Raw genomic sequence first — 11,057 nt, forward strand, 5'->3', positions numbered from 1 at the left:
CCGACCGCTCCTCCCTGTGCCCATGGCTCCTCCTCCGTGCGCCGCCGAGATCCTCCCCGCGGTCCTCCTCCACCACTCCATCAATCCGCTGTCATCTTCTCCCTCGACCCCACGCTGTTCTTGAGGAGGGAGGCCATGGTACGGTGGCTGAGATCCAGGTGAGTTCAACTGGGATCCAGTTGCGTAGGGCAGTTGCAGCCTATGTGTTACACTCCGTGGCCGCCGGCGATCGCTGGGACGTGAGGAGATCGAGCTAGCGACGGTGACGGCAACGAGCCGAGGAAAGTTTCCATAGTTCTCGATTTCGTGTTTCAGATTTGGAATAGTCTCTCTGTCCAGAGTCGGCAGGCTTATTACATCTCGGCCTCAGGCCCACATGTCATAGTCTAGATAACACAGCAATGTAAATACTGCGCTTCCCATTACATCAATACGTATTCCCAGAATGCGCCATCTCCTTCAGTCGATACTTCAGGTCTTGGTCGCCGTAGGTGTGACAGCTCCCCCTGCCGAAGATGATGCTTGTCCCCAAGCAGGAGCGTCGGGGAAGCGCTGTCGTAAGACGTTGTAGTCTTCCCATGTTGTCGCCATCTCCGACAAGCGACTCCACTTGATCTGCACCTGGGGTGTTGCTGTATTTCCTTTGCGTTCCAGTCGCCGATTGAGCACCGCCTCCGGAACAGCTTCAGCAGCTTCGATGTCCGTAGTGACCGGCAACTGAGAGAACACTGGAGAGTAATCTGCAATGAATGGTTTAAGTTGGGAAACGTGAAAAAACTGGGTGAATCTTACTGTCCTGGGGAAGCTCCAGACGGTATGCCACTTTGCCAATTCGTTCAGTCACTGCATAAGGGCCATGGTACTTGTATGACAGTTTGGGATAAGGCCTATTGGCCACTGATGATTGTGTGTAGGGCTGCAGCTTGAGCAACACCTGGTCGCCCACTTGGAACTGCAAATCAGAGCGCTTTTTGTCGGCCATCAGTTTCATTCTATTCTGAGCAGCTGCTAGGTGCTCCTTCAAGGCTTGCAAGTGGAGTTCTCTGTTTTTTGTAAGTTCGGAAACTGATGGAGTAGTAGATTCCAACACTTGTGGTGATGCTCCAACGTTTGCTTCAGACCCATATAGTGCTTTGAAAGGGGAACAGCCAATGGAGGTATGAAAAGAGGAATTGTACCACAATTCAGCTAAAGATAGCCAAGATTTCCATGTTGTAGGAGAATCCTGGACAGCACAGCGAAGAAACATTTCAAGGCACTGGTTAACTCTTTCCGTTTGGCCGTCGGTCTGAGGATGATAGGCAGTGCTAAGTTTGAGGTTGACTCTGTATAGTTTGAATAACTCTCTCCAGAATGAACTCACAAAAACAGTATCTCTATCGGTGACAATGGATTGAGGCAACCCATGGAATTTCACAATATTATCGATGAATAGTTGGGCAATGGTGGATGTTGTGTAAGGGTGTTTGACAGCAATGAAATGAGCATACTTGGTTAGTCTGTCAACTACTACCAGGATCACACTGTATCCTTGAGATTTGGGAATGCCCTCTATAAAATCCATGGATAGATCTCTCCACACCCCTTCTGGGATTGGTAGTGGTTGTAATAGACCAGCTGGAGCAGTATTGGTATGTTTTGCTTGCTGGCAAATAGGGCATTGTTTAATATATTCTTCCACTGCCTGTTTCATCCCTTTCCAGGCAAAGTGGTTTTTCAACCTCTGATAAGTGACTTTAGTCCCTGAGTGGCCACCAATGGCACTTGAGTGGAAGACACTGATCGACCTGGTCTGTAAGGCAGAGTTTTGCCCAATCCAAATGTGAGACTTGTATCTAATAAGCCCATTATCCAGACTGTAGCCTGCTGAGTTGGGGCTGCTCAAGGCTAGTTCACTCAACAGTTGCTGTGCCCTTGGATCAGTAGTGTAGGAATTAAGCACCTCTTGAACCCAATCTGGTTTGACCATGGAGACAGCCTGCAAAGCACTGAGGTGAGCAACCCTGGATAATGCATCTGCAACAACATTGTCTCTACCTTTTCTGTACACTATCTTGAATTGGAGGCCCATTAGCCTAGTCATGGCTTTTCTCTGCATGTCTGAGTGCAGGTTTTGTTCTGACAGATAGGCTAGAGATCTGTGGTCAGTGAGAATGGTGAACTCTTGCCTTTGTAAATATGGTCTCTATCGCTCTACTGCCATAATCAATGCCAGAAAATCTTTCTCATAAATGGATAAATGTTTATGCTTCTCACCTAAGGCCTTGCTTAAGAAAGCAATTGGTTGCCCCTTTTGCATGAGGACTGCTCCTATCCCTTCAGCACAAGCATCAGTCTCCACCTGAAATGGTTCTTGGAAGTTAGGTAGAGCCAGAACAGGTGTTCTAGTCATAGATATCTTCATTTCATCAAAAGCATGCTGAGCTTTATCTGTCCATTTGAAATTTTTGTGCTTGAGCAGGTTGGTGAGAGGTTGAGCAATCACTCCATATCCCATTACAAATTTTCTGTAATACCCTGTTAGTCCCAGGAAAGCTCTGAGTTCAGTTGGAGTTGCAGGTACTGGCCAGTGAATCATGGCAAAGGTTTTCAGTGGGTCAGCGGCAACTCCATCAGCCGAGATAATATGTCCTAGATACTCCAACTTATGCTGTGCAAATGAGCATTTTGTTTGCTTGAGATATAACCGATGTTCCCTCAAAGTATTGAGTACCAGTTCTATGTGGTTTGCATGTTCCTCTAGAGAATGACTATAAATGAGGATGTCATCCAAGAAGACCATGACAAATTTCCTCAGATATGGTTGCAAGACTTGGTTCATGACACACTGAAATGTAGCTGGGGCATTGGTAAGGCCAAAGGGCATGACCTTAAACTGATAGTGGCCATGGTGTGTTTTGAAAGCTGTTTTGTATTCATCCTCAGGGAGCATTCTCACTTGGTGATAGCCTGACTTCATATCGAGCTTGGTGAAGTATTGAGCTCCTGCCAATTCATTTAATATCTCCTCTATGATGGGCATTGGAAACCTATTTTTGATGGTTAGATCATTCAGCTTCCTGTAATCCACACAAAACCTCCATGTACCATCTTTTTGTTGACCAGCAGAACACGTGATGCAAAGGGACTATGACTATGAGTGATGAATCCATTTTGCAGTAGCTGCTGTACGTGTACCTCAATCTCAGTTTTATGCTATGGTGAGTAATGGTATGGCCTAGCATTTACTGGTACTGAGCCAGGTAAGAGTGGGATTGAATGATCATAACTCCTTTGGGAAGGTAAAGTTTTGGGGTCTGGAATACATCTTTGTATCTATCCAATATCTGTTGAATACATGGTGGAGGTGCAGCTACCTATGTAGCAGGAGGTGTTAAAGGAGGTTGAACTGGTGCTAGGATAACATAAGCCCAAGTGTCATTGCCTTTGGCTTCATTGTATACTTGCTTTGCTGAAATTGGTGTTGCTTCACTACCGGAGACGGCTTCTTTGCCGAGTGTCCCATACTTTGCCGAGTGCTTTTTATCGGGCGCTCGGCAAAGAGGCTATTTGCCGAGTGCCAGAGATAAAGCACTCGGCAAACAACTGGCACTCGGCAAAGAGATAGTTTACCGAGTGCCGAGCACTCGGCAAACAATAACGCTCGGCAAAGACCAGGTTTGCCGAGTGCCCGACACTCGGCAAACCAGAACACTCGGCAAAGGGCCGCCGCCATTAACGGCTGGCAATCACCGTTAACCCTTTGCCGAGTGTCTTCTCCTGACACTCGGCAAAGCTCTGATTTGCCGAGTGTCATTTTTTTGACACTCGGCAAACCAAAAAAAATTTCACTTTTGACCTCCAAATTTTTTCTGCAGTCCTCATACAGTACCTAGTACTCCATGTTCCAATGTGGCACATTTTTTGGACTTTTTCTATATTTCTTTCATTTATTTCATTTAATTGATTTTTCTTGGATAATTCAAATTATAACTGCTAGTCATTCGAATAATGAAAAAAATGAATGGAAAAATGATATTCATGTTATTTAGTATAATGTGAGGCCGTATCCAGGAACATACCGCCAATTTCGAACATCTTGTTCACGAAACATGACCACAAACTTGCGGTCGAGTTGTTTTTAAATTCTATAAAAAGCAAACGAAGATCAAAAATCTTGAAACTTGTCGAGATGTCATGATATCATATGTGGAGGCTGTGATAAAAAATGAGAAGGTTTCGCGCAAGTTGTCACGTACGATGCTTGCAAACCGAAGAATTTTCTTAATATCACTACTTTATATGATATGTTGAAAATCAAAATATAAACTAATAATTTTTCTTAATCACTTGGACAGGAACTAGACCATTGTGGCGAGTGGAGGTGCTCACACACGCCAAGTCAATGGCATCCTCGGTCTTCTGTGCAAGGAGCACTTCCCTGGTCTGGTTGAGTACGCCGAAGTGACGGGGTTGGCCTACTCGTTTGACCACTACGCCGCCGCCCCCGATGCTACAGATCGGGACCGCATGGTATTCAACAACAAGGCGGAGCGGGTGAAGCAAGAGCTGTGGGTAAGTCTTCCTCGCACTACATTGCTCAATAGATCGCAGTCATTGGACATTCTTGAAATAATGAATGGATACATCGTGTTTGTATGCAGGATTTCTTTAGATGCCAGGACGGACATGAGGCTAGGGCGGATGCGGTGGCTACCAAATGCTGCAAAAAACTGGTCGTGGACATGCATTACGAGGCACGCATCGAGGCCGTCGTAACTTACCATGGGACCGTGCTTGGAATGAAGGTCACCAAAAGGGACGCAAGAACCATGACGCTGACCCGGGACCAATACCTGCAGGTAAATACAGAACATTAATACTGATTCCTTTTGAGATTAAGTGGGCTTAATTTCATCTTCTGATATGTCATGTACTTAATGGCCTATAGATAATTCCTTATTGGTGCGCCGCGCATCCCCAGTGCTGGGTACAGATGGTGGACAAGTGATGCTCACGCGAGTGGGAGGAGACACACAACTTGTGCCGGGAGCGGCATTTGATGATGCCAGGTGTAGCATACCATCAAGGCAGCCGCAGCCTCAGCGGATACACAGAAACATGGGTACGCGAATTCATTTATTTATTCTAACGCTCAATTATGCATGATTTCTAATCATCTTGTTGTTTTTCTCGCAGTCGGCGTCACATGGTGGCTAGCCTTGCTCCATCTTCAAGGCATTTGCTATGGCCCACAAGGGCAAGGCGACGTTCGATGTCGACTACAACCCGGAGGACGGGCCTGAGGCGTACAACAATGCGACCGTCCACAACCGCCTCAGTGAGTATACATTGATGGCAAGGGAGGTCCATGGGCCAGAGTACGATCCGAGCACTGAGGACCTTGATGGAGAAGTCGTCATGAGGGTGGGAGGAGGCAAGAAGCATGGGCGGTACTGGATTGGCGACGACGTAATCGACTCGGCCGCTACTCCCAGTCTCTCCCAGATTCGAGCAAGAAGCACGAGCACGAGCCCGACCATACGACCTCGGCATGACACTTCACACCACCGGGTGGAGGCACTCGAGGTTATTCCTGGTTTATTCGTCGTTCATTGGTTTTTTCATACCTTTCCTTTGCATTATTGTAACATTGGGGTGAATATATTGTAGGCCCAGCTGGAACAAGAGAGGAGGATACGGGAGCAGATGCAGGCAAAGATGGAGAGGGTGGAGGCCGAGCAGCGGAGGATGGCGGACATTCTTCAGTACATGCAAAGTCTTGGCGCCGCTACGGGTGTAGTTCCGCCACCTTCGCTATTCGCTCCACCTCCACCTCCTCACTATTCTACTCCTGTGAGTATAAATGTTTTAGTTTGTATGTTCATGCTTACGGTCAAACCTAGTAGAGTATGAAAGTTTTATTCATGTATGGTATATATTTATCTTGTCTCACACATGCAATCTCTTCTCCTTTGTGCAGAATCAATCGACGGCATCGAACGATCCTCATGCTTCAGCGAATCCTTCACCAAATCAGTCTCATTGGCCATCTTGATGATGATACTTGTGGTTGTTAATGGTACTTCTATTTGCAATTGTGGTTGTAGATGATGGAGCACTTGGATTACTTGTGAACTTATTTGTGTTATATTATGAGACATGTGACGTTTGTGATATATATGTGACGTTTGTGATATATATGTGGTGTTGGTGATATATATGTGTTGTTGATGATATATATGTGATATTGGTGATGTTTGTTATATATATATTCTGTTTGTTTGGATGTGATGTAAAAAACAAATAAAAAAGGTTGTTTTCACGGCAAAGTGACTACCTGGGAACATGCTTTGCCGAGTGCAAAGACCATTGCACTCGGCAAAAATCACAGATTTGCCGAGTGCCACGTGCAAGGCACTCGGCAAAGGTCACCTGTTTGCCGAGTGTCTTGCCGGTGGCACTTGGCACAGCGGCCACCTTTGCCGAGTGTCTGAGTCAACGGCGCTCGGCAAAGCGGCGACCTTTGCTGAGTGCTTGACCTTGACACTCGGCAAAGCCACCGTCATGGAGGCGCTCGCCGTCACGGTGACTTTTCTTTGCCGAGTGTCAGATTAGCACTCGGCAAAGGCTTTGCCGAGTGCCCGATAAAGTGCACTCGGCAAAGAGGTCTTTGTCGATAAACTGTTTACCGAGCGCCCTTTGCCGAGTGTAACACTCGGCAAAGGATTTGCCGAGTGTATATCAGCCTTTGCCGAGTGCCTGAGGCACTCAGTAAAGAAGCTGAATCCGGTAGTGCTTGGAGAGGGGGTGAAAGTAATCCATGGAGCTTTACTGTTTTCCCATTGACACTAAACTCTATGGTCTTCTGATTCCAGTCAAATTTCATTGGACTGTTTTGCTTGAGCCAATCATAGCCAATTATAGCATCATATGGTGCCATATCCAAGACCACCATATCACTAGTGAGAGTATGTCCGTGAATATACCACTACAAGTTGGAAACTCTGGCTGTTGTTGTGAGTCATTCCCCATTTGCTAGTTTCACTTTTCTCGGAGGAATAGGAACAGTAGGCAAATTGGCCAATTTCACAAAATCAGAACTAATGAAGCTGTGGGAGCTCCCAGAATCCAACATCACCAACATGACTTTATCTTTCACCACAGTTTTCAACTTCGTTGAATTTTCTGTTTCAGCACTTGACAATGCATTAAGTGATAACTGGCAGAAATCTTCAGCTAAGGCATCTTCTACAGCTAGATGATTCAGCATTTCTTCAGTTATCTCTATTTTATCCAGATCATTCACCACCAGAGCATTGACTTGTGGTTTCTGGCGTTTGGGGCAGATATCCTGATGTCCAGGCTCAAACTTATCTCCACAAGCAAAACACAAATTGTTTGCTCTTCTGTAATCCGTCAATTGTCTGATTCTTTGCAGATTGGGGTTGTTTGGTGTGTTCACTGTGTCAGTCTTCTAGAACTGAGGCTTGTTTGCAGCATTTGTTCTGTTGTACTTGGCCTTGGATCTTTCCAAATTTCTCTACTGGATCTTGGCAATCAATGCAGCCCGATCAACAGTGAGTGGGACATGAGGCTCCACAGTGATTCTAATATCATCCTTGAGTCCAGCCACATAAGTGGAGGCAAAGAAGACTTCATCATAATGACAGTTGTGCATTGTAATGTTATACTGTAGAGCCTAAAAAGCAAGTGTGTATTCTTCCACTGTGCCAGTTTGTTTAAGAGCCAACATATCATTGATTGCTGTTCTAAAATCATCCGCACCAAACTTGGACAATACTATTGAGCAAAAAGCATTCCAAGATGGTATTTTGTTCCCCTGCTTATATGTCTGCCACCACCTGGCTGCATTCTCCTGGAGATGCATGGTTGCAGCAATCACCTTCAGATCTTCCTCAATCTTGTAAATGGTGAAGTAGTTTGTGCAGTTGTCTATCCAAATCTTGGGATTTTGACCATAAAAAGTGGGAAACTGCATCTTGATAAGTGAGTGATTGGGTAAAGAGTCTCTGTGGTGCTGCTTGTGTGGTCTCCTTGAGTCTTCTGGTTTCACCTCATATGGCTTTTCTGCAAAGATATTATCAAATTGAGGTTCCTCAACTGAAACAAGAGAAGCATCTTCAGAATGATCCAAAGCTGCTTCAGTTTCCATCTGCCTGAGCGTCAATGTTGCCACTGCTTGGCCATTAGCCTGGACTTGCTTAGAGATCAGCTTCTGTTCCTCCTTGGTTTCAGTGATACCTCGTTTGGTTTAAGAGATATCTTTCTTGAGCTCTTGCTGTTGTACACTGATGTCATTCATCTGAGCAAAAATCATGTCAAAATTCTCCATAACTTGCTCCCAGCGGCCTTTCTCCTCATCAGTTTCAGACAACATGGCGTCGAGTATGAACTTAGTATGAGATGATGGCTTTGGTGGAGCCGTGATGTCAATCTGAAAACAAAATGATGCTGAAAGGGTTAAGCAAGCGGTTTGGTATACACCTCCCCGTCAGCCTGCTTAACTCGGTCGCCGCCTACTCCTGGAAGTGAGGCACTCAAAGAGGGATTTTACGCAAGAACTTGTCCTGCAACCCGAAAGAGTGGACACTTCCCCGCCGTCGCCTCCCACTCCACAATTGGTTAAGGACGCCTTGGAATTTTACACACGAATACAGCCCTGAAACCCTAGCAATCCCCAATTGTGTGTGTAGTGATTCACTTGGGAACACAAAAGTGGTGTGTTCACACAGGTTCACGCCGCCAAACCAAAATTTGTCGATGTAGTCCCCCAGTCGAGTGTTGTGCCGTAGAACAAACGAACAAATCCGTGCAGCGATGGAGATGGATTGGGGTGGTGGAAGGAAGGGTTGTGGAGTTGGACGAAATCGACACCGCTACTGACCCGATTCCACCAAAGAGTGGACCTACGGGACCCCACCGTCGGGGATCGACCAGCCACCCGGAATTACGAATCGCGATCTAAGTAAATGGAGTCGGAATCAGATTCGTACCAACGGGATGTAGTGGATCTGGCGTGGATGGGTGGTGTAGTCGCTGCAGGTCGCTGGAGATGCCGCCGCCGCTGCACCCGTGAGCCGCCACACTGGATAACTAGCGTCGGAAGGAAGGCTGATGAAGGCCGCCGCCCACGCCGAGGAAGGACTGTCTCCGATACCAACTGTCACACTCCATGGCCGCCAGCGATCGCCGGGACGTGAGGAGATCGAGCTAGCGACGGTGACGGCAACGAGCCGAGGAAAGTTTCCTCAGTTCTCAATTTCGTGTTTCAGATTTGGAATGGTCTCTCTGTCCAGAGTCGGCAGGCTTATTACATCTCGGCCTCGGGCCCACATGTCATAGTCTAGATAACACAGCAATGTAAACAGTACGCTTCCCATTACATCAACACGTATTCCCAGAATGCGCCATCTCCTTGAGTCGATACTTCAGGTCTTGGTCGCCGTAGGTGTGACGCTGTGAGATGTCTTCGCCTCTGCATATATAGCTCGATGTGGTGTTTGGTGTGCATTCCAAGCCTTAGCCTCCTATGCAGCTATAGCATGGTGGATAAAGGCCAAGTAGGTTTACCCATGCGGGTACAAGTATGAGTAAATTCTTTACTGCATGCAAGTGTGGGTACTGTACGCAGGCAGAATTGTGTCTCATGGGTGCCGGTATGAGTGGTACTATCCAGCGGAGGATACATATTCATTGCCATCACTGGCTCGTTCAGATGTCTTAAAACCCAAGGACTACACACACGCACAAGCTAACCCATATAAGGATGTTTGATGCTGCGCCCTTGTTTCAACAATAGGGTGTCTACTGCTGCGTTGGATTTGTATCTATGAGATGTTTCTGTAGGATTGGAAGGCATTGGGAATTAGCCTCACTCGTTTTTTCATGCTATCACAACGATATCTTCTCAGGTTTCAATCAACTTCCCAAAGATATGCTCAAGTCTTGATATCAAAACTGTGTAGCCCACTAAACTGCCGGCAATTTTGTTTTCGTAAGCACCTTTTGGATGTATCGAGGGTCAACCTCTTCTAATGTGAATTAGCTTGAGTCAACCTCTTTCTCGAGTAATTAAAGATGGTGTGCCAACCTTCTCCTTTTTTTCCATGGTGTCCTATTTTCCATGAAAACGGTTGCAGTAACCCCCTGCCTATTGCAAGTGTTTAATTTTTATGGCTGGAGGGACCTGCCGGCCGTCAGATATGAGAAGGCAATATGCATAGGCAGATCCCAAATTTCATCAAAAAGGGACGATCAAATAATACACATGCTGTGCTCGATCTGTAGTAAACCACAATCATGCATCTTCTATACACTACTTAGTTGAACTCCAAGACAAACGTTACAGCATTTATTTGTTCATAATCAACATCACGTAACTGGACTAGACACAAGACCTGCCCACCATAACTTGATCGCTTTCAGCATATGGTCATTATTTATTATATTAACCACATTTTGGCAAATAAAAATGTACTCAGCTACATACAGTTTCTTCGCAACAGCTCTTAAGATGTCTTGGACCAGATGTTTAATTTGTAGCAGGGATCATAGGAGAAGGTCAGACTTGGAGGAAGGTATTAGAACATAAATGTGAATTGGTCCTGAATTAGGATTACTAGCCTAATGACATGAACACACTAAAACTCAATTAGCACTGCTGCAAACCCCTGCCCACTTGATGCAGGGGAGCAGATGAGGAGATAAAACCCTGCCCTCTTGATCGAGAGGTCTTGTTTGTTCCTACTAAAAGCTGAAATCAAAGAGTAGGTACCACGCCAAAGATGAAAACGTGAACACTGAATTAGGACCCGAATGGTCATTGCAAGATTGAGCTCAAACTATCGTTGTACAGATAATTGATTCTACCTTGTGCATCTATCAGTAAAGTAGTACAAAGGATCTTGACCTTTGCAGCTTGCTGATGGTTCGTTAATTCGTTTTAACCAAGGTTTGCATATTCATCTTAGCGAACTATTCCTATTTGTCACAGCAAGCAGTAAATGATGGCAAACTAAAAAACAACTATGAACAATGATATCTGAGCGAGCTCT

General features: G+C 45.8%; 1 protein-coding gene across 1 annotated transcript; it reads right to left on the reverse strand.

Annotated features, from left to right (window-relative positions):
- Positions 1-274: 274 nt before the first annotated feature.
- On the reverse strand, positions 275-9,240 carry LOC136508153 (uncharacterized). Its single transcript, XM_066502780.1, has 4 exons — positions 8,997-9,240; positions 4,764-4,835; positions 2,257-2,341; positions 275-740 (listed from the first exon to the last, which is right to left on the reverse strand). Exons 2-4 carry the CDS (start codon positions 4,764-4,766, stop codon positions 472-474), a joined length of 357 nt encoding a protein of 118 aa, XP_066358877.1. The 5' UTR covers positions 4,767-4,835; positions 8,997-9,240; the 3' UTR covers positions 275-471.
- Positions 9,241-11,057: the final 1,817 nt, after the last annotated feature.

The sequence above is a fragment of the Miscanthus floridulus genome, chromosome 15 (genome assembly GCF_019320115.1).
Source record: "Miscanthus floridulus cultivar M001 chromosome 15, ASM1932011v1, whole genome shotgun sequence".
Lineage (NCBI taxonomy): Eukaryota > Viridiplantae > Streptophyta > Magnoliopsida > Poales > Poaceae > Miscanthus > Miscanthus floridulus.